The sequence below is a fragment of the Hippocampus guttulatus genome, chromosome 9, assembly GCF_054856545.1.
Source record: "Hippocampus guttulatus isolate MCC_2025c chromosome 9, RoL_Hgut_1.0, whole genome shotgun sequence".
Taxonomy (NCBI): Eukaryota; Metazoa; Chordata; class Actinopteri; order Syngnathiformes; family Syngnathidae; genus Hippocampus; species Hippocampus guttulatus.
In genome coordinates this window covers 6,947,534-6,974,153 of record NC_141269.1, presented here as the reverse complement: position 1 = coordinate 6,974,153, position 26,620 = coordinate 6,947,534, and the positions used below count along the sequence as shown (strand labels likewise).

The 26,620-nt window shown below is 42.1% G+C and overlaps 2 protein-coding genes across 3 annotated transcripts in view; one reads left to right on the top strand and one right to left on the bottom strand.

Annotated features, from left to right (window-relative positions):
• Positions 1-3,528: 3,528 nt before the first annotated feature.
• On the bottom strand, positions 3,529-10,736 carry LOC147200106 (UPF0575 protein C19orf67 homolog). Its single transcript, XM_086119151.1, has 9 exons — positions 10,728-10,736; positions 8,784-8,889; positions 7,021-7,165; positions 6,761-6,896; positions 5,981-6,081; positions 5,172-5,336; positions 4,951-5,088; positions 4,059-4,180; positions 3,529-3,590 (listed from the first exon to the last, which is right to left on the bottom strand). Exons 1-9 carry the CDS (start codon positions 10,734-10,736, stop codon positions 3,529-3,531), a joined length of 984 nt encoding a protein of 327 aa, XP_085975277.1.
• Positions 10,394-26,620, top strand: part of pkn1a (protein kinase N1a) — a 35,127-nt gene continuing 18,900 nt past the window's right edge. Inside the window, exons 1-2 of one of the 2 annotated variants that reach the window (XM_086120157.1) lie at positions 10,394-10,892; positions 10,950-11,102. In XM_086120157.1, the coding sequence (XP_085976283.1) occupies positions 11,082-11,102 (21 nt within the window). In that variant the 5' untranslated portion in view covers positions 10,394-10,892; positions 10,950-11,081. Of the gene's footprint in view, positions 11,103-26,620 lie in introns of both variants that reach the window. The other variant, XM_086120156.1, reaches the window with a different exon arrangement.

Here is a 26,620-nt window from a genome sequence, read left to right as displayed (position 1 = left end):
TGCTTCAGCATCATTTGCTGACATTCTCAAAAGGATTGTTGGTAAATTGTCTAGACTGAAAACAAAACCAAAAAAAAAAAAGTGAAGGAGCGCAATATATTTTGTTTACAATACCAGTAGCGTCTCTCTAATTATCTCTGCAGCCTTCCTTCTGCGGAACCACACGGACTTGGTCTTGCTGCGGTGTCTTGTAAGATGACAATACTCTCTTTCATTCTTTGGCTAATAGCATCAAAGACATATGACATCAACAACACCAACTGCAAAAATTGGAAATCTATCCTAATCCAGCAAGTCTCAAAATGTGCCGTGAGTGGCACAAGTTCTCTCGTGGTATGGAGGCAAAAACCAAACCAAACAAACAAACATGTTAGTGTCCATGTTAAAGTGGCTTAAACATTTCATTTTTTTCCCCCCACATTTATTTTTCACTCATTTATCTCATGAGGCCCCTTAGTGCCCACAACGGTCATCTTTCCAGTTTGCGCTTCCCCCCACCTCATAGTTCACAGATCGTCGTCCAAAGGTTAATGCGCTGAAATTTTGCCAGGTAGCTTTTTACAAACTGCTCTTGAAAATGAAAATATGATAAGGAATAAGTTTTCCATCAACTCTACACTCCCATCCTTCAAGCCATATTGGGCTCCACTGACTCCCATTAGAACAGACATTTTTCAATCAATCTATAAATTGCCCTTTGAAATACAAAACCTAAAACCCTCAAACCACAGGTGTCAAAGTCAAGGCCCGGGGGTCCAGATCTGGCCCGCCACATCATTTTATGTGGCCTGCGGAAGCAAATCATCTGTGTCAATTTCCGTGATCCTTGCTTCAATCTGTACCAAAATCTCAAATTGTCCTACTTAATAAGTAAAAGTTGACATTTTGCAATAATTTGGTTACCCTGTTTATACTCACTTGAGAAATGATTGAACAAATACTTGACTGATTTCAACACTAGTGAGCCATCATTTTTTTTGTGTAATAATACAATGTGGTGATTAAACATTTATTTGCGTTCGCTGTTTTAACAGCCCTTAGATGAGGGAAGATGTAACTCCAAAGTGGTCCACGACAAAAATGAGTTTGACACCCCTGCCCTGAACCTTTAGGTGGGGCTGTAAATAAAAAATAAATAAAACAAAACGGTAAGTTTTGATAGAAATTGTGGCTTTTACTCTGGGGGGAAAAAGAAACTTAAATACAATGAATCGGTGTGGGTATGAAATTCATCAAAGCAAATCACCAAAGGCCCAAATGGCCTCTGTTGTTTATGTTGATCAAAGGAGGCCCTTCTGCATATGCAGACACGTGCTCTGCCGATGAGCCAATATCAAAAGACTTCGTGTTTCAAAGTCATCAGGAGAATATTACGGTCGGGGTTTTGACTTTTCAAGAAGTAAGCAAAGCGGTCTCGCGGCTCTTGGGATGATGACGAGGCTCTCACAAACTCCCGACTCTTCCCGAGAGGACGAGTTCACTCGGAACACCGGAGGGGCCTTGAGCTTGGTCCCGGAAGAGGACGAGAAAGAAAAGGAGCATGAGGTAGCCAGCACATGGTGAACCGAGATGAAGAAAATCCTGCGGTCTTCCAAGTCCCACACAAGACGAAACCGTGCACTCCTCCCCCCAAGTTGCCAGATCTTCAGTCCAGCAGGTATGCGACAGTGGACCCGGTTTTCGCCACTACTCGTGACCCCATTTTTGTGTGATCATATCATGCAAGAGCTGTTTGAGCTTGAAAAAATGTTGAAAGGTAGCCTGCTTCTATCAAGTAATTTCAAGGTCATTCAAACGAAGTTACATCAAGTTTGTACAATGCTGAAGAGAATGTTGTGGTACCAGCATTTCTTTTAGCATTCAGAATTAATCATGAACGAATAAATCTAAATTCTTGTGCCGTCTCTTCGTTATAATTTGGTCTACACTTAACGCTGAGGCCTTGTTTTGTTTGAAACAAGGGGTCCTTGATGCCCTCTTTAAAGTCTTTATAATGCCGTAACTTCCTAAATTCTTGAATGTGTTGAATTTAAACACATTTTTTTTCAAGCTCTTCGGTAAAAAAAGAAAAGAAAAAAAATAATTGTTTTGTCACGTACCGATCTACTGCGAGTTGTGACGAACATCTGGAAAATCAAAATCCTCAGCGCATCCTGGATTACAACACCCGCAAAGGGGACGGTGGACCACCTGGACTGGGTAAGCACAAGTATGCATCAAATTGTTCTTTGGTTTAGTTGATTTTTACTGTACTATCACTTATGCAAGTAGTTGTTGTCGAGTGTTTTAATTTTTGTATTTGTTTAAATTACGTTTGGAAATTGTGATGAGCGGTTGAATAATTATGTCACAAGGCTTGTTGTTTATGATGAAGTCACTTTGCAAATGATGGCACTGGACGTTTATATGACAAGATGAATACTAAATGATGTCAGTCGGCTTTCTAATGATGACGTTTTGGGAGAAATGAAATGTGGTTAAGCGATCAAAGTGTTCAGTGAGAATGGCGCAGCGCTACTTGGGCCGAGAGCCTTCGCGCTCAAGTGAAGGTCAGATATGCCAACGATATATGATAACGATTATTTCTTGTGCAATTTTGAAAGAAAAAAAAATTCTGAACCATCTCATTTGTAATTCAACTCCATTCTCTTTTATCTTTGATTCAAGGTGACCAACCAAACCCCAAATTCCTCTTCATCACCAAGGCACCAAAACCGAGATGACACAATGCACTACCTCACCTTACCCACAATAGCCACAAGTGCCATTGTTTATGCTGTTTGTATTGTCTATATCGTCTATATTGTTTATACTGTACTGTTCAGATTGCATATTATGTCTTTTATACAGTGTAGCTGCTATCTTCTTAGCTGTGTGTTTAATGCACAGCATGTTTGCATGCATATTTGCACTGAGGATTGAGAAAAAGAAATTTCATCTATGCTGCATGTCATAAGTAAGCATATTTGACAATAAAGATGACCTTGACACGCATGCCAAGTGCACATCATAATAATCTCCGCCTGATGCTCTTTTATATAATGGAAATAATTGTCAATTGAAGTTGTACATATTCAAAACAGTGATGATGTTGTTGTTCAGGTGTCAATATTTAGTGTTTGCTTTGCTCCCTTCTGCGTGTGTTTTCAGTTAAACTCTGTTTTCAATAAATGTATATTGCATCAAAATCTTTGACCTACTCAAGGCTGTAGTTACCTCATACTCAAGTAATTGACATGCAGAATACTGTATGCTTTGTTTATCCCATGAAAGTATATTTTAAATACTTTTCATTTTGGCTTATTAGGTTTGTTTTTTTTTCATTCAAACAGCCGCACCTGATTGAACCCGGCATTGAATGACCATGGCCAAAAGGTTTTCTTTTTCCCAAATCTGGGAATTAATTTGCATTAACCCTTTCATGCACCCTGTAACCTGATAACATTAAGTTGTCCACTGTGGTATGTCCCTGGGTAAAAAAAAAATGTATACAAAAATGTTACATTTTTAGTTAGCTGAAAACTGGATCTATCTCACCCTTATAAGAATAAGCACTTTGGAAAATGAATGAATGGACGTTTCAGGTGAAGTGTACTGAACTGAATGCTTGAGTACAAATATTTCAAAGCAAAGTATAATGTTTTTTTTTTTAATAATAATAACTCTCCCCCACAATTTTTTTTCTTCCAAATTTACAAAAGATCAACTTTAAAGTGTCTCAATCTTAGCATAACACAACTGTATGTTAATTATTTCTAGACAAGAGGTTGTAATCAAACTGTAAACAGTGCAAATTGTCAACATTTCAAAGCCAAACAGACTTTAAAGACAAAATGTCATTTTGGACACTAATACTGAAACAGACATGAGGTAAGCAGCCTTGTGACTTTTACGCGGTTCTGCTTATGGAGATATTGGCATCCAAAGTCCCCTCACATGACTGGGAAATCCCGCTTGAGCTATATCTAACTCTGAGCCCCCTTGTCCAAACCTATACTCATTTACAACAGAACAATATCCTCCTCAAACCTGACTGAGTCTCAAGTCCAGCTAAGGTGAGATGCCCTCCTGGGACATGAGCAGCTTTAGAAATTGGTCGGTGGCTGTGCGGCTGGACGGCTCGTGTATGCCCAGAAGCAGCAGCTTATCGAAAGCGCCCTCTGGAATCTCGCAAAGCACCCTGAAACGAAACACGTTCACAAATAAGTCGGATATGAATAAAGATGAGGATTTTGAGGAAGGGGGGTCAGCACGACCACTGAATTCGGATCCGAACTTTATACTAATCACCAGTGACATGCGTGCCGCTCATCTAACACACTAATTTGAAGGAGAATGTATTTAATACATCCAGTTAAAGTAATTTAATCCGAATACTGTAAAGTGAGTGATTGTGGATCAGCGTTGCCCAACACGCATGCTTGCGAGTCACCTAAACGGATTTCACGACAGGCATGGATCAAATAAAAAGTGATTTAAAATCTAACTCATAGTGCCGGATGACTGTCGTTGTTTGTCATTACTGTAGTACATTCAAACATCGAGCACCCATCAGCATGCGGAAATGCTCCTCCGTGACAAAGAGTCTGCCGGCTCTGAATTCTGTTTCGACAAACAATAAAATACGACATCAACGTTCAGCCGTCAGTGTAATGTAGGGACCCATGATGGCTCACGGACAGTCGGTGACCACAACAGCCTCTGCACTGTCAAGAGGAAAGTTAATTTGTTTTTGTTTTTTTAATAAGTCTTTTGAAGAATATGCACTCTGTCAGATTTGACAGGGAACGGCGTCGTCGACCCAGAATACGTTCCGTGAAGGTCAGTACTGTATATGAGTGGATGGGAGGATTTGTGCTGCCAAAAAAATTGCGCAGCTATGTGACTTTCTAACATGAAGAATGACGGAAGAATATGCCCCGAAGATCTTTTATGTATCACTGTCCTTACCAGTCAACGATGCTCTCCGTGTTGGGGTCAGGCTTCACCTGCACCCACTGACCAATGGACCACATCCGCACCGCTGTGGTATCATATTTGTCACTATCTGCATGCATATTTGGAGTATCCTCATAGCACAGGTAGTAGCTGGGGGTGGAAGCCACTTTTATTAAAACAAAAACCAAAAAGTAAGTGCACAGGTATGGAACGGGTATGAAAATAAGACTTACTACTTTTTGTGCCCTTCATCAAGTCTCTCCACGTTCCAGCGCATGCGCTTGAACACGCCGGTGTTGACCGTTGTCACGTACGGCGTGGGCTTACAGTAGCGGAACATGGTCACACTCAGTCTCAGTCGCTGCAGCTCTATTTGGCCGATGCAGAAGTCGGACATACTGCGGACAAGAGAATAGATTGGTCCATGAAATAGTGATGGCCGTTTAGTGTTCCAGTGAAAGCTCCACAGCCGAACAAATTATAAGTTGAGCAGTTTTGAGGTCAACCAAAATTTCTTTCGCGCTCGTGTGACAGTTACTGCCTGTTACACAACGAGCAACGCAGCCGAACGCGACTAAAGTGAACAGTGCATAAAAAATTCAAGTTGGCGGCTCTTTTTGTGGATTGATAGATACTTACCCCAAATCCAATTGTGTAAAATGTCAATAAAGAGAGCCCATACTGTCGAGCAACTGCAGTTGAACATCGCGCAAGGATGGGAACAAATCCCATCTACGAAGCTTCAAGAATGAGTGTGCGTTTTGAGTGTGATGGTTAAAAGGAAAGGTGATTTAACAGAGCGGTAAACATGTCCCTGTCCTTGCTTTTTTTGGAATGTGGTGTAGGCATGAAGTTCAAAATGAGAGAATATTTGAGGGGAAAAAAAAGTTTATCACTTTGAATATGAAACGTCTTGGTAGTGTTTCCAATTACGTATAGGTCGGAAAAGACCCCCGTGTTCTGTTTTTACGTTTTACACAGCGGCCCGATTTAATAGGAATTAGCTTGTGGGTTGGTTGTATGTGTCTGTATGCGTGTTTACTTGTCAGGATCTGTCTGGTCCAATGTGAGGAGATTGCGGCTGGCATAGTCCAACACCAGACGTTCCAATACATCACACAGTTGCTGAGAGAACTCTAACAGCTGCACGACACACACACACACACAAAGAGAATATATATATATTCAATACATAAATATCTCCACACTGTGACTTCAGGATGTTACTATTGACAGGTTGTAGTGTAGTTTGCAGTGGTTCAGAACTGCACTCATACACAGAACTAATATTATCCAAACAGTCATGATAGGGGGTCTTTTGTTTACGACTCTCCCGACATAAGGCATTTCATGACGAATGGCATGCGGCCAAAGAATGTTTCATCATGCGGCAGTTACCACCGTAATCACCATTTTTCATTGGAATTTTATATTTAAGTGTAATTAAGTTTACTAGGGCAGCAAGTGGGACGAGTAGTTGGCACGTCAACCTCACAGTTCTGAGAGTTGGGGTTCGATTCTTGATTCCGGCCAACCTATGTGGAGTTGTGTTTTTTGTGTGCTTGCGTGGGCTTTCTCCGGGCGCTCTGACTTCTTCCCACATTTCAAAAAAATAGCACAATATGTACGTGGGAGTTTTTAAATTGTCCATACAGGTGAATGGTTGTTTGTCCAGATGTGCAATCTGATGGGCTGGCAACTGGTTCCAGGGTGTAGCCCACCTTCAGGGTTACCAACTACTTGATAGCATGAAAATATGGTATCAACTAGTGATCCACGCAAGACAGCACTATTCTAGCCCAAGACATGGAAACAGAGGTACCCGGAGAAAACCTACGTCATCAGGGCACCCCATCTTGGTTCTGGCTGTGGATTCCAGGAAGCTGAAGTAAGGCTGACATGCATGGATGAACGTCCTCAGTGCTATGACCCAAGGCCCACTGTCTTTTTTTGCCTCACTGCAATAGAACACAGACTGTAAAAACTCATATATATATATATATACAGTATATATATATATATATATATATATACTGTATATATATTTTTTTATGTGTATTTTATCCAAACAAAACCCTTTACCATTTGGCAATTTCTTTGTGCAAGTTTTCTGCTTGGCTGATGGGAAACTGGACCTGCAGCTCAATAGAACTGAGGTTCAACGTGGTCCTGCTTACTGGCATGCAGCAGCTTGATGTTGGATGGCCACTCTGGGGCGCCAGAGCCTCTGAAAAGAAGGTTGTATTTGCATTGAATTAAAGTTATTCTATATTAGTTGTTCACTTGTGTTGATGCTATAATTACATGTACGCATCTATCATAGATCCAATCATGTCTAAATTACCTGAAAGCGATACGTGAGATAAAGTAGACGTATCATTTGAAGTTTGTCACTTTGTGTAATATTAGCCTACTTGAAATAAGTCTATCTACTGGTGTACGGTGTCTCAGTATTGAAGGTAATTTTCTCAGAAAAACTTCAAGACCCTGGTAAGTGAATTCAGTCTTTTTACATGTTTTAAGGTAACTGCTGAAAATGTGTGCAAACACTGGGGAGGGTCGTGCTGTAACAAAAACTGGTTTAAATCATTGGATTGGATTGGCTTGCATACAACTTTATTGTCAAATGTGCATAGCACAGATGAAATTCCTGTGATTTAACCACAAAAACATGGCAGGATTGTCAAGGAAGAAGTGGATAGCCATGTCGAAGAAATGGGCAACACAATGTAGATATTTTGAAAAGCTTGGCAGCCAGACGGCTGATTCTCGTTTACACAGACGGAAATATTTTTTGTGGATGTAGTCATAATAAAAATGTCTGGGGATTGATTGACAGTTTAGAGTTTACCACGGTGTGGTTCGGTTCCAAGGCATACCCCCAAAGCATCCGAGAGCAGAAAGAACGGTCGTGATTTAAAATCTGGTTATACATGCCATTATTTTTAATTGGCAGAGTTGTAAACAACTCTTTTATGGTGTCCTATTTACAAGACATTTTCATTTTACAGGAACTTTCAAGTCAACTTATTTTTCAAAAAGTGAGTGGTTAAAATTTTGATTGCGTCTTCATGTATTTTATGTTTGTATTTAGTTTACTTAAGTGCTTTGCGTGCTTGCTCGTGACTGAAGCTCACATACTTTTTGGCCTGGCCACCACAATAAACATAAGCCTCAACACACTTACAATTATTAAACCATTTAACTTTGGACTCAACCGGTTTAATACAAATTCATATAACCGACCAAGTTGGATGGAAAATATTTGAATGCCAATATTTCTGTGACTTTATGTAGGCATATGAAGCACTTCATCCTGGCGGTGGAATATGCATAAAACATTCAAATTATTACTCACAGAGGATGTCTAATAAAACACTCTATACACTCTTAAAAGTAACCATTGCATGGTTACAGACTTTCGTGTATGGTGCACTTATTTTGAGACAAATAAAAGTTGCCGACTTTCTTGATACAAATTGCTCCTACTCTAACATTTTTCTTTGTGATCTTACTTTCTTAATGGTCGTTTTTGTATTATGAAATGCTAGACTGCTATTGTGTTGCGCTTACTTTTTGTACAATTGATTAATATCTGTTCTCCATTCTGGGTAGATGGTTGTCTTTTGTTTGGAAATGAACTGTGTTGTTTTATGAATACTGTGAATACACTTCTAATCAACATAAAACACACTTTTATCACACATTGTGGTATGTATTCTTTGGGTCCATCTTAAAGTCCTTCAATTTTGTGTGTATTGTGTACAAGCGTCAGGGAATGAGTGTGAAATTTGACGACAAATGCCGATGATCCAGTGTGACATCCATGGTGGTCGCCCACTCACCGCAGACCTCCTGCGGTACTTGCGCTGACTGTTCAACCACCATATCTTCGACGTCTGTCCTGTTTGCTGACATTCTCGTGACGCTCTTCCAAACGGCTTTGTGTATCTGATTGAACAAAAATACATATTATAATAACTGAACGAGGCGGGAACGGTACGTCTCGCGCAACGCTACCGGCTAAGCTAACGGTTTATAACACTCATGTAATGACAACACCGTGCTAGCCGAAGCTACCGTCGGAAAAAATTGAAAACTGAAACAATCTCCCCAAAAAACAAACTGGAAAAGAAGACCAAATTAAATAATTAACAATTACATGTGTATCGTCTATTTATGTGTATTGTCGAATAAATACAACAATAATGAAATGACCTAAAATGCCGCTGAGGCTATTTCAATGAAGAAATCGATGCTTGCTGCAATTAGCGGCTGGAGTAACTTTTGACAAAGGGTGAAGGTTCGAAGGTAATGGACGTCCGAATTAAGAAAAAAAGAATTAAAAATCAAATCTATGGAACGCTGTTGCACTTTTAATCATCTGATTATTTTAAATTGTCTATTATTTTAGGAGCTTGCCCACAAATATTTGTCATATAATTTATATTTTTCAAATGAATATGCTGATAATATCAAAAGATACACTTAAGTGTATTACTTTTATTATAAGCATTTTTGCATATAATAATATTAACAATGGTTTTCCCAAAGAAAAATTGACCAAACTTGTGAGTCATTTGTTTGATTCACAGCATAATTGCCAAGTCATTTTTTTGACTCCTGCTGGCGAAGATTCCTGAACATAATGTATTGCATCTGGTACTTCTGTTTCCAAATTGCTGAGAAATCATGAACATGATCAGTGTCTTCACATAAATATCTTTATTCATTCATTCATTTTCTGAACAGCTTTATCCTCACTAGGGTGCTGGAGCCTATCCCAGCTGTCTTCGGGCAGTAGGCGGGGGACACCCTGAACTGGTTGCCAGCCAATCGCAGGGCACACAGAAACGAACAACCATTTGCGCTCACACTCGCACCTAGGGACAATTTAGAGTGTTCCATTAACCTGCCATGCATGTTTTTGGAATGTGGGAGGAAATCGGAGTACCCGGAGAAAGCCCACGCAGGCACGGGGACAACATGCAAATTCCACACAGGGAGGCCGGAACCGGAATCGAAACCCTGCACCTCTGCACTATGAGGTCAACGCGCTCACCACTGTACCACTGGGCCACCTCAAAATAACATATAAAGAGTATTTGAGCAAATTTGTGATTTCAGAAGGATACCCTTTTTTAAATTAAGTAATTAAGTAGCACACGTCTTGGATAGTCAAGAGAAATAAATATTATAGCAAAAAAGGATACAAAATTATTTTTATGTTGTTGGTAATTTTAGGCTATTGTAATTTAAGCATTAAATTTCGTTTAGGCAACAGTTGCTTCATATCACGTTATATGTTATGGTTGCCTTAGCAACCACGGAGCCGGCCAGTCACGTGACATATCCGGTCGCGCTCCCGCCGCGCGTGCTCTCTAACGATGAACTGCTTGATGGTGTCGGGACCGCGCGCGCCCGCACACCACCTGTGGCTGGTACAATATTTCAAATTAGCGTTTGGTTCCGCGTACGCGATTTGCGTGTTCGTGTTGTAAAACTGGGCGCGTGTTCGCGGGCGCGCGCACGCAAGGTCTGACAGGCGGTGTCTTGGGTGTCACGTGATGCGTGGAAGAGAGCGGGGTAGCAACTAGCGAGTGAGGCAGCCAGCGAGGCGTGTTTGAGGCTTTCACGGATGTAACCGGCGACGCTCTGAGCGAACTCTCGTGGAGGAAGAAGAAGCTCCGATTTCTCTCGCTATTCTTCACTCAGACCCCACCGTGGATGTGACATTTTCAGCGTTTTGGCGAGACGGAAACGTAGCCGCGTGGGGGGCTTTCTTTCACAGGGTTCATTGTTGTAAGCTGCCATTGTGGATGTCCCCCATGTTCCAATTGGATGATTGACTGCGAGACGTAAAGGCAGCGACCAACGTTCTTAAAAGTGTATCTATATTCTTATGTATTTTAAAATACAACGTCAGAAGAGAGGTTCTGGGAACAAGCGACAGGGTGGGTCCACTCAACACCCAGGCGAGGATTACCTCCTGACCGCCTTTGTGTCAACAGGCTGTTAGGACAAAGTTGAGACAACATCCATCATTGTGCGCCATTGTCTCGGAGCTGGTTGACGAGGGGTGGAGAGCAGAAGCCCCACATGAGCACAGGTTGTCCGGCAGCGACACGGCGACAGGCACCGCGATGGCCAACGACTCTGTACAAGTAAGTTGGCCAAAGCTCCATTTGAATCGCCCTGCTTTTTCACTGAACGTGCATTTCTTTCATTTGGTTCTTGTATCGTTCACTCCCGAGTACAGTGCAATGGTTAAAACACATCAGTCGCCTGCATTTTTAGGTCATCTACGCAGTTGTGCTCATTTGTTTCCATATCCTGGTGAAAAATTGTGAAATATTGGCATTTTCTTTTTGGGAAATACTGTACTGTATGACTGGTAACTGAACGGGGACCATCTCATAATTGTCTTTATTGCTGTTTCAATGTTTAATGTTTAAGTAACTTTCCCCTAATGACATAAAGAACGGTAAACATCTTGCAAACTCTGCCTGGGTGTGTACAGTAAACGTATATATATTTTGTCATCATGATACTGGCTACATTTGTGAAAATCGCCTTCAGACACATTATTCTGTTCTACCCCTGGAATGAAACTATTAATAAATATCATATATGCAGTATTTGGTTCACTCTTATGTGTTTTCTGCAATAAAAAATGAACAAATGAGTTAGGCCACAGATATCAAACTCAAGGCACGGGTATCAGCTCTGGCTTGCTGCATCATTTTACGTGGCCCGCAAAAACAAGTTATTTATATCAACGTCATGATTCTTGTCTGTGAAGTGGTAATTAAAAATAAAAAGGCAACAGTTTCTGACATCCAAAGAGGTAAAAGTACATTACAGCACGTTGTTCCAGAAATAGGAGAGCCAACCCAATGTTATTGGTGTTTTCCCATCAAGAAAACAAGATTAAAGATTCCCGTTATTGACCTATACAAAGTATATGTCATGAGTACAGGTCATGACGCATTTCTCATTGTGTAAAAATAGCTTTCCTGTGACATCACTCACCACTATGTTGGAGGTGCACACATTGTTTTGTTTTCAGTGCTTAGTGAATGTTTGATAAAGTACCTATCTCACCGACCAGCGCATGTTTGCAAGTGTATGCACACTTAGCAAATGTTGGTTTTACACCAAAGTCGCACATGGTCATGAAGACCTTTGCCAAACATGTTCAAAGTTTCCTTGGAACAAGAAAAGCTGTTTGCAGCCATTAAAATTGTTGGCGAACGTCTTTGCAGCAATATTGAGTATTGTGGCCATTTCCATAAACAACCCCTTTCCAGAATGTCTCTGTTGGTTTTCAGTATTTTAAAACTGGAAAGTCATTCTACAATGGTGGCATCCAAAAGACGCTGTTAAATGACTATAGATATTGTCTTTTAACACAAAGAATTCTGCATGGAATTTGGTGTGAAGCTATCTTGTTATATATCCTCTCCCTATAAAATTATTACAAATGATCGAGGCAGCCAAAAATGTTTTTCCGGTCAGTAATTGGGACTATAATTTCAGCTATTCACAATTGGACCGGTTTGTCTCTTTCATGACAGATTGAAACATTTAAAACCTTATATTAGAGACACGTGGTGGCCGTAGTAGAGTGTCCTGAGGAACTCCCAGGTGCTCAGTTGAAACGGAAATAGATAGTTTGTTTCCTATTAATAATATACTGTAGGACACGTCTGTGTTTGGGACCTGGATGCAGATCCCACATAGGGTTCAATCACCTTTACATAGGGAGTGTATATCATATACAAAGTAGAGTGTTTTGACTAAAAATGCACATCCCTGGATGTTTTGTGTGCAAATTGTAGGAGCAAATAGTGGTATTTGTTTTGAGAGCACACATTTTACATGACCACTTTCCCGTAGGACTTGCCATTTTCATTTTCCTGGGATTAGTAACATAGAAAACAGCATCTGCATCAAAAAGTCCTCTTGACATTTATGGCAAAATCCTCTAGCAGGAGGGTTCACAATGTGGAATCATGCTCATTCATTTCACTGAGTTTTTCTCCATGGACATTTTATAAATGTATGTGTTGACGTATTAAGTGTGGGTTTGCAACAAGTAATTAAGGGTAGCTGCAAATGTCACACAGCTGATAGGATGTCAGGTTTGTCTGTTGGACAGTCTTGCAGTTGATGCAAGAAGGGGAAGTTGTCATTTTCTTGAAGCATGAAACAGGATACACATTAGCATTGCGTTATGCCAATTGGACCTGGCCATTTGAGAACCAGTGATATAGCATTTCTTTGGGGGGAAAATGTGGTGTCACGGTATCTGATGGTTCCGTATATTTAAAATTCTGGGAATTTTAGTGTTGTTGATCCAATTGATCCTCACAGACCGAAGTGAACCTCACCTAATTTTGATTACTGATTCAAGATATTCATTGTATCTTGGTCTTCTTAGGACTATACAACTGTTTGTTTCATCGACTCCTGGCCCAGTTTATGTCCACAACTTGGGAGGTGAGGCAGTTCTTCCATGGGAGTTAATGAAGGCCTTCTTTGTTTTTATTTGCATCCTGAGGACATGAGTCGAGCATGTGCAGCGGCAGGTAGTGAAAATGAGACGGTCTGAGTTTAATTACGCTGCAGACGTGCTGACCTGTTATCAGACTGCTTTAACAGCTTCACGTCGGCTGACTTTACCACTTGACACGGTCCTAGCGCTTTGATTTGACGCCGTGGTGTCTCGAGGCCAGACAGAAAGGTTCTTGCATGGACGTAGTTGTTCCGTCACATTTTGTCCATGGAAAATGACCAGTGTTGGAAAATATTGCAGAACAGATACATACATCTCAGCATATTAGTCTACCAACTTATTTAGGACCAAAAATCATTGATTTGAAACCTCCATCAGGAAGCCTGCACATCTTACAAGACTGAAATGATCTGGAGACATAACCCTACAAGAGTTCCTCTTTTATCGTGCTCATACTCATACTCAGGAAGATCACAAGCCACAGGGACGTATGATCATTAAATACTAGGATTGGCGGCAAGTGGCAAAGGATAGAGCTCTATTTGCTACAGTTGAGCATGATTTCCTGTTCATTCATAAGTACTTGCGTGGAAGTGAAACCACTCGACTTATTTGTCTGCACCTGAATTCGTATTTTTTTTGCCCAAATCAAAAATACTATTGGGAGGGCAACCTGGCTGCACCTTTGTTGGTCAAAGGTCCATGAAAGAACAAATCCTGTATCTACTGCACTTTAAAATTGCCGCCTGTGTGCAACCCAATCACTTTGAGAAATCTCATTCAGATTCATTCTTCTCATGACGTTTTATTTGTTTGCCCCCACAGGAAGACACTATTAAACACCCCCCAGTAGAAGCTCACACTTCCTCATAAAATAGAGATGAGAATACGAGCGAGTTCAATGGACCACATTGATGGATCTGCGGCCATTTTGTCTTGTGTGCAATTTTTTCGTACGGTCTATTTTCGCACCGATATGGAGTCCTCTGAGGAATGCACTGGAGTCCGCCTTACAAGGCCATACCATGACATAATCAGACAGATATGCACAGTCCTTTTTTTTTTTTTCCTCTGACGTCACTGCCCTACAGGCATGCACAGTCCACAGCAAAGCTGACAGTTAAGCACCTGAAGACACACACAGATCACATTCTCATTCATTCCAGTGGTAGACATCCAGTCAAACAAGATTGTGTTCTCCCAAGCGATGATGTCATTTCTACACATATTTTTTTTCTTATACTTAGACTCTGCGATTGGTTGGCAACCGGTTCAGGATATCCCCCGCCTACTGCCCGAAGACAGCTGGGATAGGCTCCAGCACGCCCTCGACCCTTGTGAGGATAAAGCGAATTAGGGAATGGCCGGATGGATATACTTATACATCACTTCCTCATATTGAGTCCTCTAAATGATGACATGCTTTGTTTGGTCTGGCGCTCAAAAGAATGTATTACGTTTGTACGACTTGCATAGTTTGCAATTGTGGCTCGTACGTAAACGAAGTTTGGAATTGCTTTTGCCTTGGCTCTCATTTGACAGTACAGGCGTCAATTTGATTTTACATAGCCAGATCTCCACCATGCACTTCAGGCTTCAGCCCAAATTGTTTCCACTGCTTGTTGTGTGACAGAGATGGTGAAAGCTACGACAGACACCTAAATTGTGTGACATCGCAGCGATACAACTGTGTGCATTTGGACAAAGCATCCAACTACGAAAATAAACGTGACAAAGAACAGTATTACGTTATGACATAGACACAAGCGACAGAAATTCCTCTTTCTCAACTTGCCCTTTTTGTTTGAACGCCGTGATTCAGTGTGGTTTGCCTCGGAATCGTAAATGTTGAACAGCATTTCTGCTGCAGGATTTGCAGGCTTGAAGGCTGCGTCTGCTGAGCAAATAATGTGTATTCAGCCTTGTGTTATACTCTGAGACCCGCTATAATGGAAATGCACCAAAATGAACTGAACCGAAACATATTGCTTGGTGGAAGTACAGTATTAGTTTGATTGTGGGGGGGGGGGGGGGGGGGGGATCCTCTGAGGCTCACATGGCCTCACCCCCCGGAGCAGAGGGCTGAGTGTCTAAAGGGCATTATGCCGATGCCGACGGCGCTCTGCAGCCTCAGCAGTACAATAGCACCTATTGTCTGACACCCGCAACCTAGATCACATTCAGTTCACTGCCAGTTCATTTCCCCACATCCTTTGACTGAGGCGGTTGACGACCACACCCTCACCATCCAAACCCGATGCCCCATCAAGTCTTCCCTTACAGTGTGTTTGACTGTTGATGTTCGGAAGCTTTTGTTAAACAGTGTTTGTGCATCCTGGTTGGTGTTTACATCCACTTATGTTCCTCTCTAAAAACTTAGTATTCATGTGACTTGACAAAAATGTTACCCTGCATTCTGGATGGAATTTGAGCGACCTTTAAGGTCCGGGTCACGGGACCAATTGAAAAGTTCTGGCAAACTTTCGCTGGGCCATTTATCTTTAATTCTCCCAATATTATAGCAACTACTAGAAGACTGTATAATCTCAGTTGAACTATTTCATGGAAACCAGAAAGATTGAGACACAGCTGTGGAGTCCTATTCTGCCAGATGTGCACAAAGGTCTAATCCAGTCTTCCTCAACTGGCGGACCGCGATCCACGACCGGACCGCCGACCTCCTCTGTCCGGACCCTCGGCAAATTGTATAAAATAATAAATTATAAAGTGATTTTTACGTTATACATTTTATATTTTTAGACTATAATCTGCGCATTACCACGATCGCTTGTTAAAATTATCCGTTGTATTCTTTGCGTGCACTAACAGATGTATTGCAGTGGACCGCAGCAGCGCGACTGTGTGTGTATAATGTTTTGACTAACTGGAGACCCTGGCTGAGCAGGGCATGTCGGCGATAACGATGCGCTGATTGGCTCCTCTGAACTTAAGGTGTGCCCATACATAAGCGTCAGCATATACGATGCGCTGATTGGCTCCTCTGGACTTAAGGTGTGCCCATACGTAAGCGTCAGCACGCGTCTATCCCAATACACACGCATTCAAAATGGATGATTGTGTCAGGAAACAGACGCATGCGCGACGCCACAGTGTGCTCACAGCTTCAGCCCAGGAGAGCCGCACACAGACAATTAGACAAGACGAATCGCGGGAGGTTTCGATTGTGTGCAGTTTTGCTCCCGTCTACCCGGGGATCTTTGCAGCTGTTTAACAGCAGAATAGCGCAACATGGTAAATGAACATCCCAATGGCGTCCTCAAATAATATTTGCATGCCTCAGACATTGCATTCACCTTAAGTGGAAGAACAGCACTGCACATTCCTGTGCTCCCTTGTGTCAGTATTTAAAATGGTTCTTAACTCCTCTTCTGATATATTTTTCAGTGATTTCAGAGGGGATGTGAAAAGGGGAATTGTACAAATGAAAAGGATATTTTTTTTTCATGTTTAGTATTTATTTTGGTAAAATAAGTGTTTTGTTTTGCTTTTGTTAAATGAAGGGAAAAAAAGACAACTACTGTTTAACAAAGTTAAAGCAAAAATGTCTTATTTCCCTAAAAGGGCTATTTCTATTATTAAGCGGGCACAACTTAACAAAATACAAGAGTTCCTGTGCCTCAACACAATACCTCTCATTATTTGCTGTGTACTGGCAAAGTGAATAATTGTTATTTTCACGCACCCCATTATTGGTTGGTTGTGAGGAGTGTTGATTTGTATAAGCTTGGCTTGACCATACTAAATGGGCATATCGCCCTGCTCCCCAATGACCGCCGTGCATGGGACCGGACCTTGGTCTTATAAAAAATAAAAAATAAAGTGGACCAACAGCATTTCTAGTTGAGGACCACTGGTCTAATCCATCTAAAATGGTTCCTGCTTTTCTTCAGTTTTAGAGGAGGAGGGTGGCTCTGCCTAGCTCATGTGACAATGTGTCATCCGATGGTTTTAACTGGATTCAACTAGCTATGTGTGATATATAAGGAGGCCAAACGAGAGAGAGATCACAGTAATTCAACAGCCTACTTCAAGTCACCTATCTAATTAAATGTGCCAAGCGGGCCCAGTCAAACAAAGCCCACTGGATCACTTTGTCAGCGAACCCCCGTTTTATATTGTGTGAGGCAATAATAACCTGATACAAGAAGCTCACTCATCCACTAGTGAGTATGTTTTAGTGCTCCTCTAACGTCATTGATGCAGGTGAAAATATTCCCCCGTGTCTTTGATTCTGTGTCACGAAACAGCAATAGTTTCTCATTTTCACTCTCATGCAGTGCCAGGCTTGTCATGTCAACACCGTCAGCCTTGCACCCTGACATACCTTGACCCTTGACCCTCCCTCACCATGGCAGCGCCCAGGGCGACATGCATCGATCCCAACGCCATTGCTGTCATGCTGTTGAAACGTTGCCCCTCTCTTTGCCAGCGTCCTGGCAAAGAAATTGCGAACAAGGGCAATCCCTTGACTCGTTCATCCTCTTACTCACACCATTGATTTTCCGTCCAGCAGGGGGCCGGCTGGTGAAAAAGTTCTTGAACAAAACAATGGGCCACCTTAACAGGATAAAAGAAGCACGCTTTCCCTAGAGCTGACTCGACAAACACAAAGCTCAGTTGCGAATGTGAGTGCACGTGCGTCTTGCTGGAAAGTAGCTTTGTCGTGCAACAATGCTGAGCCATTAAATTTAATCCTGAAAGTAGTACAGTTAAAATACCAGAGTGAGCCTTGTGAGAAACATCACAGCTATAGTGCAATGTTTATTTTAAGATGATGTCACACTTGAATCGGACATCACGAAGGGTGGACTTCAAAACTTGGCGTTTTCATTATTACCTCTGGTACGTTGCTGTGTTTTGGCATCACTGTTTAGCCATAGTGTATTGTGAAGTTAAAAATAATGTAACTAGAAATGTTAAAAGTGGAAAGAACTTTCCCAAAGTTTTACATACATACCTTCATCCACTATAGCTCTTATCTCAATTAGGGTCTCGGGTGAGCTGAATCCTGTCCGATGACTTTGACCAATGGACGAGGTAAACCCTGCTTTGGTCGCCATTGCAGGGCACAGCTACTCACATTCACTCCTATGGACAATTTCGAGTCTAATTTCGAGTCTAATGTGGATGATTTTGGATCATGGGGGGGGGGGGGGGGGTCAGCCATAGTATTTGGAGAAAACCCACACAAGCAGCGGGAAAACATTCAAACTCCACATTATAAAGATGAAGTTGAATTGAATCCCAAACCTCAGAACTGGAATGTCAAGACCTGTTTTCACAAACAAAGGGGTGTTTGTTCGGGAACCGAATAAGACAATATATTCCGTCATTTTGTATTTCAGGTCGTCTTTTCCGGTAATAATCTCAACAAAACCTCCATTCGATTGACTAGTTTTGAGTAAAGTGATCTACCACCCTTATGTTATCGTACCCCCTCCATGTTTTTCCGCACTGGTTCTCCTCCCTTTTCTCCAAACTACAGCTGTTGCCTCTTGTCTTCTTCCCCCTCCCTCCTACCAAAGCCACCCCTTTTGTTTTCCCATTTGGGCTGAACCTCAAGGGCTGTCGTCTACTGGGGGATAATTAGAAGGAAAAGGCCTGTTGCTCCTACAAACAACACTTTGCAGGCTGACTGAATTGTTTAACATATTCACTGCAGTGTAGACGTTTGCGTTGGTGTAGAATCATACTCATGTAACTACAGTAGATAAGTTAACCCAAATTAATTTGTCTAATTGCCGTAATAAGCTTCAAAATATACAGAAAAGCATATTCACATCACAGCACATTCAACCTTTACGTTAAGTATAGATGTGTTGTGCATGTTTGTGTGTGAGGGTGTGACCAACATAAATGGGTGAAGGAAAAGTCCCTTGAAACCGTGTGTGTGCGGATCAAGTTACCCTGTGGACACATGCGTGAATACTAATGGCTTTGGAATGACAGATTGAAATAATTGCATTCTAAAAAAATGAAAGCCTCTGAGATATGCAAAAATAGTCACATGAGCACTCAGCTGCTTTGCTTTTTACACACAACTCGTCAAGGAAAGAATATGTATGGTGTAGTGTTTGGCTGAAGTTAAATTATTTTTTTATTCATATGCAGTGGATTTAAGAGGTCTACACATCCCTGTTCAATTGCGAGGTTTTTGTGATGTGAAAAAATGAGACCATGATGTATCATTCCAAAACTTTCCCCAAAGGGCAGGCAAAAAAATAAACAACTGATATAACGTGGCTCCAATATAGACACACCCTCTTATAATGGCGATGTGGCTGCGTTCAGAATTAACCGGTCACATTCAAACTTACAAAAGTTCGTTCTGCGTCCCGTGTCAACTGCAATACGCTTCGCGCGCAAATGCGCGAACATTGCACTGTCATAGCATTTTTGGTCTCTTCACAGTTTTGACATCGCTGGTGCATTGTGGCTTTGCAGAGATATACGGAGTGTTTGTTCACAAAGGGACGTTGACAAACTCTGGCTTGGCATGGAAATGGTGTTCTTTTTACAGGAATATGTGAAAAGGGGAATGGTGAAGCCCAGACACAATATGTTTATCTATTAATAAGTTGTGTAAATATACCCTTCGTCTGGCTCCTGTTACTCCGATTGCTTGTATTTACAGCATGTAGCGTTTTCGTTTCCAAATTGTGTTTTGAAGTGCAACTAAATGAAGCACATGATGTCCCGTAGAAAGTTGCAAGCAATCATACACCTTTGTCACCATTCCTCGTCTGTCGCATTTCAACCTCCAGTTTCGGCAATCACGCCTGTTTGTTAAACATATAGCTGAAGGGAAGAATTAGTGTTGGTCTTTCCTGCTGTCTTACCTGCAAGGGGGGACAGGGCTGTCACGGAAACAGCCGTCAGCAGGATGAGCTCATAGCTGATTTATGTCCACCCGATGACCTGACCACACACACACACCTGGTACTTTACAACCATCAGGTTCCTATGCGTGTCCCTGAAGAGCACTGGTGTCAAATTTGTATCCGGCCCGCACCATCATTTTGTGCATTACCCAAGGTTGTCAGAGTTTATGAAAATGTACCAAAAAAATTTCCCAAAGTTGAAAAACTGAAACTACATTTTACGTTTGCAGAGGTAATGAAAAGCAAATATAATTATTGTGAAAATATCTTTCTTTTTCATCTTTGTCAATTAATACATGGGTTTTCAGGGAATGAATTTAAATGTATTGACTTTGTCTTGACCGGTTTTAAGATAGTTGTTCTGTGTGGCCATACGGAGCAAGGAAGGAAGTGGCTTTGTATTGGCTGCTGCCCTGTGCGTGTCGGTGCTTCCTGTCTGTCTGTCTAGCTATTGACAGTTGCATCAAAATCAAGTGCCTTTTCGTCGAGTGGAACATCTTTACCATCATTAATTTTTGGAGTTTGGTGATGGGTGGCTTTTGGTAGCAGCAGTGAGGTTGTTTGTGGTTTTGTTTCTCCCCCCCCCCCCCCCCCCTTCTTTTGAAGTTGCAACAAGCCTCTCTCTCATGGGACAAATAACAGAGAGTTTGCTGTCAAATTCGATCTGGCTTTTAGGTAATGGACTGAAACACATTTTCCCCTTTTATTGAATTAAACCGTGGCTTCCGCAAAGCAGCCGTTACTCAATCAACCTGAAATCATTTAAACAACCCGAGGTCATCCCATCAAATTATAAACCTTAAACCCAGCCAACCGGTATATTGCTGCAAATGTTTCACTTAGCAAACCGCCGTCTCGCAATCGGATAATTCGGCAGCAGTTTGTGGAATGACCTATAAAGAGGGGGCAAGTGCGCGCAACACAACAGTGACGGAGAAGCGAGTGTACACAGCAGCTGGTCTGCCTCTTACAGCTGTGATGTGTCCCCTTGTTCTGCATCAGCGCTGTCCAGACAGAAGAGCGACGCAGAAAATGAATGCCAAATGAAATGATCCTGTTTGGTAGGGAAAGCTGTTTGCTTTTCCCAGAATTAAACATGAACACTTTTTAGGGATTTAACTGAAATGATGCAACATGCTAGTCTTTGCACAAAAGCATACATCTGGTATTTTTGTTGCCATTTTTGGTTCGGCACAAGAAGACACACACCTGATAAATGTTGGGTTTTTTTTTATTTTTTTTGTGTGTGTGTGCACTCAACCAGGCTCTGTAATGACATGTTGTAAACATAAACATGGACTACACGGGCCTGCTCCACTAGTCGTCACAGTTGTTGACACACCTTCAACAAAACCAGATAGACAAACACACACATGAATTGAATCCCTTGAGGATCTTCTCCACCTCACGTATTCACTCAAAGGCTCAATTTTGAAAGACATTGTCAGAGTTACCTAATTTAGCAACACGAGCAAGTCATATTATGCATAAAGTGTGGGTGGTGAATTGGAAATGGCAAAAGAAGGAGAGTACCTGATTGGATTAATTTGATATGACACGCATGCATGACCGGTCCGGCAAGAGAAACTAGTCTGAGTGAAAATGCTTGCCAAGGAGGTCATGTTAAATAATTACATAACTCAAGTTTCACTCGATGTGAGCGATGTCTTTACAGGCTGGAGTGGACTAGCGCTGACAGAAGATGATTTAGTAGAGCTGGGCTATTATAGGAAAAAAAATAATAATCACAATTATTTTAATTGATATAATTGACTAATTTCAAAACTTTGTCATCATTCAACTCCCAAAATATAATCAAATATGCAGTCACTTGAAAGAAGCAGAAAATAAATGAGCAACAAAGTCAAATAGTATATTAAAATAATAGCAAAACCCCCCCAAACAATAAATAAAAAATAAAGAGCTGTTGTTCCTGCTGTAGCTTGGCTTCTTAGGGGTTGTGTGTTGCGTGTATCCATGGACGCACACGTTTACAGTCGAGAAAACAAAAAAGAGGAGAAGAATGTTGCCTCCTGTTGACGATGCCGTCTGCCACCCATCAGCGATTACGTGTTGTCGCACCACCCCCGTCACCGACAGGCGAAGAATATTTCTAAGTAAGTCTCGGATTGGCGCGCTCTGGTCCGGCACATTGGATCTTGCCTCACGGACAATCAAAACCGATCAGCGTGTTTGGAGCTGTTCAGACTGAGACCCATCCTGGGAAAATGCGATATGAAACTACCTCCCAAATGTGGTTTCAATCTGGTTCACCCAAAAACATTTCATGTGCTTTGTGACTGTTGATACTACAAAAAGAGCCATCCAGTTTCAACCCGGATGGGCTAAAAATTGGATTTTGGCTGGCAGTCTGAACAAGGGCCGTTTAATATATTGTCGTTGCTGACGGTGGTCTTGGACCAGCAGAAGATCAGGAGCTTCTCCAACCCAAATCTAACACGGTAATCCACCATCGCTGTCAATTTTGGCAGTGTTTATGCTCGGTCACCTGAGAACTGGGACACCCATGTCATCATCTCAGAAAAGGACTTTGTCTGTTGCTGTTTCCAAACCACGGAGTTACCTCCCGTTAGACAAGGTCCTTTTGCCGACCATTTTTATTCCTTGGCAAAGCACGAGACTTGAGCTCTTATTTTGGTGCCTTAACAGTTTTGAACTTTATCGTTTCATTTTTTAAATTTGTTAGGTTGCTTTATGTGTGATGTTGAGAATACAGGATCAGCATATCCTTAAAATGGAATCTTGCTGCATTTTCCAGTATCTCCTCTTGCAAATGTTTGACTGGTTCCTCAGGCCTCATGCTTCCCACTCTCACCCCGGCCATCACGCGCACTCCTGCTCTCCGGCACATCAAGCGTGACTAGTCGGGCCGCAAGTCCTTTTTTTTTTTTTCATTTTAGAACAATGCTATGATTGTGATGTCCAATCGAGAGTCGCACGGAAAGGAAACTAGCCATGAAACATTGCGCGATGTAACAGCAGCCTGCTCTGAATCTTGACATTGATGTTATGTGTAGCCTCCAATCGTCTTTTCATGGGGTCTTTTTTGTCCTGTTTCCGCCTGTGTGATGTCTGTCGGTCCTGCCAGCAGCGTCTAACATGGCCTTTTATCTGTCGCTGGCCTGTGGTGCCGACACCCTCCTTTCCTGCTTCTCTCCTTCCCCCTCTATCTATTCTACTACCACCTGTCTTTTCTCCCAGGCTGTCCACGTCCTTCAGTTTGCAGGCTGCTCTTTTGCACTCTCAAAGGAGGGGTGGCGTCTTCTCTCCCTGCACTCCCCGCTGTCTCTGCTGTGCCTCAGTAAGGAAAAAGATATGTGCAGGAGCTCGGGAATTGTTTTCCTGAAAGAAAAACAAATACCAGTTGGGCGTGATCGGACTAGGGTTTGTTGCAGCACTGCTCTACATGCTAGCTTCCCTTTACACTACCGTGGATCTCTCCATAGTTGCAGTTTGGCATTTATGATTGTTTTTGGAACCCGTCCTCCGATTTCAGGGAAAAACAACACCTATTTTGTGTTTCTGCATCCTTAGTTTTTTTTGAAGGATACAGGAATGTTTGGAGATGTTGGTCATCATCTCAATGCAATTTAAGTGTTTTTTTGGGGGGGGGGGTCATGGTTCGTGTAGGCAATTGTAATCAGTTTAAGTGGGGGGGGGGCAATTATGTGCAGAACTTTGCTGTTCATTCCCGTGAATAGAGGCCTCCGCTTTACATGAATCTCTCCTATTGGCAGAGACAAGTGAAAATCCATAAGTAGGAGACCCTACCCCGAACCAAAAGATTTATGTCTGCTGGTTTATGTTTCTCCTGGGACTCCATCTTCTTCCTGTACTCCAGAAACATGCACCTTAAAGTATTTGAAGACTCCAAATTGTCCGTGAATGTGTGAATTGTTGTTTGTGTGTCCTGCAATTAGCTGGCAACCAGTTGCGGGCATCCTCTGCCTCTTAACCAAAGTCGGCTAGCTAGGCAAGGAACCCACACTTCTAATTTGGAGATGCAATATATAAAATGGATGAATGGATAATTCAAGGTGCAACTAGAACATGTTCGTTCAAGACAGTCTCAACCAATTAACTCAGATGAAGGCTGTTGTTGATGTAAAAACTCTGATAACTGGGAGCGCCAGACCGTATCATTTTTTTTACATTTGTTTTAGTTTCTGTTGTTGTAATCGCCTGCTGTCTAAATATTTTTGTCCATATGGCGTGACTTCACTTTTCTTGAATTCCTCCAGTTTCATGATTTAGCATTCCTTAACTCCCTCCTTCTCCTTATTTGCTGCCAGCCTACCTGGCGTCATTACTCAGAAGTCTTAGGAATGCCTGCAGATGTTTCCCCCTGTGTGACGCTGCATAAACACGCAAAAGCGATTCGTCACACTTCCCTCATCGTACTCGTATGCAACATGGATTGTTTGGATTCAGGATAGAAGTCTCTATTGGAGCTCACATTGAGCAGTGACTCCATTCTCCTTTCCACGGGGAGTGACACAAAGACGAGCTGACATCATATCAGTACTCCAAGGCTAATCAACGCTGTCGACCCGTTTCTGGGTCTTTAAGTTGATATTGCTGCCTTTCATAGTGCAGCTCATCTCCAGGCAGAGAGTAGAGCGCTGTCAGAACAATCACCATGAAACTTGGCCTCACTAATGTCCCGAGTAACATGAGCACACGAAGAAATGGAATATCATATCATTATTTCCTCGTCATGATTTTTCCCCATCTGTTGTCAGAGTCCTCTATTCATAACGAGTGCTATCTAACTCCTTATCTAGACAGGTTTAGCGTCTTATCAGGCCGTTTAATGCTTGGATTAATTTCCTCTTCCTGATAATGCGACTAGCCTGTGAAGTTACAGAAATCAGTGATGCGTGCATTCTTTGGGTAGTATCCTTCACATAAATCCAAGGAAAGAATTTGCCCCCACGAAAATAGATCCTTGGTTGAGCAAAATATTCAACACGAGGCCGATGTGTTTACATTCCCACCTGGACTCGCTATCAACAGAACTCCAGATCTTTTGTCATCTTCTCAAAAAATGTAAAATAAAAGGGGTGGGGACGAGGGGCTAACGTACTCACCCAGAGTATGATTGACAGCTGTTGTTACTCCTTAGAGCTGTGGGATGGCGAGCCATACAGGGATGTCTCTTCATCTCAAAAAACATGTCTGTAATGTATCATCATGACAAGCAGCCCACCATAGCAAAGGCTGCAGACAGTAGCAAAGACCAAGTTGCTTTTTAGCCTTTCACTAAAGCCCTGAAGTAGATATTTGCCCTTCTTCTAAGACCATGGAATTACTGGGTTTTGTTATTATTAGTAGTATTATTATTATTTATGTATTTATTGATTTAAATTTTCGATGATTTCTTTATCCTGCTGGACGTCCCTTGTGCTAAGCAATACCTGACTGGAGCATTTGTTTTTGATTCATTGTAGTTCAAGGCACCATGTCCATTGAGTGGTTGCCGGCCGATCTCACGGGATTTAGGGTTGCATTGTAGATTCGTCTCCACAGGATGCTGAATCTTTCTGACACTGGGCAGGATTGACATGAAATTTCTTTGTACCCTGTATAGATTCGCAACGGCCAATGCCACATGTCGCAAAGCAGTCCCCCAAAACTGTAACGGAGCCTCGTCTATGTATGGTACCACAGGAATGTTATTCATTTTAGGTCAAAACGTTTTTTTGTTTTTTTTGGGGGGGGGGGGGGGTAAAAATAAACCTGTCATGACCAGTCCCAGAGTGAAAATTATCTTTGGAGCCCCACCCCACGACAATATGTGGCACAAAGACAACATGCGTCAAGTTTGCCATTTAGTACCCAATCGGTGTCACTCCATTCTCTACCCAGCTTTAACGATGAGGGGTGTAAACATACCCTCACTTGAGCATCAGCAACACCAGACTGGTGCACTCGATGTTGATTCATTTCAATTCAAGGCACCCTTTTCTATCTCTTCCTACCCTGGTGCTTATTTGTCCCATGTATGTGCTCCTACCCCGTGACCCTCTCGGCGGGGCCTCATCCATCTCTCCTCCCTCTCTTCCTGTCCCCGTCATGCTCTCTCTTTGTCTGACTCTGTCAGACGCTGCCCCTCTCGCCACATTTCTGCTTGCGCTGGACAAACTGCAGCTTCCCAATGCCCGCAAAATCCTTTTTCTGACGACTATTTGCTTAGAGAAGATACCAATTGTCATTTTTTTCCCTGTAGTAAGTCAAAAAA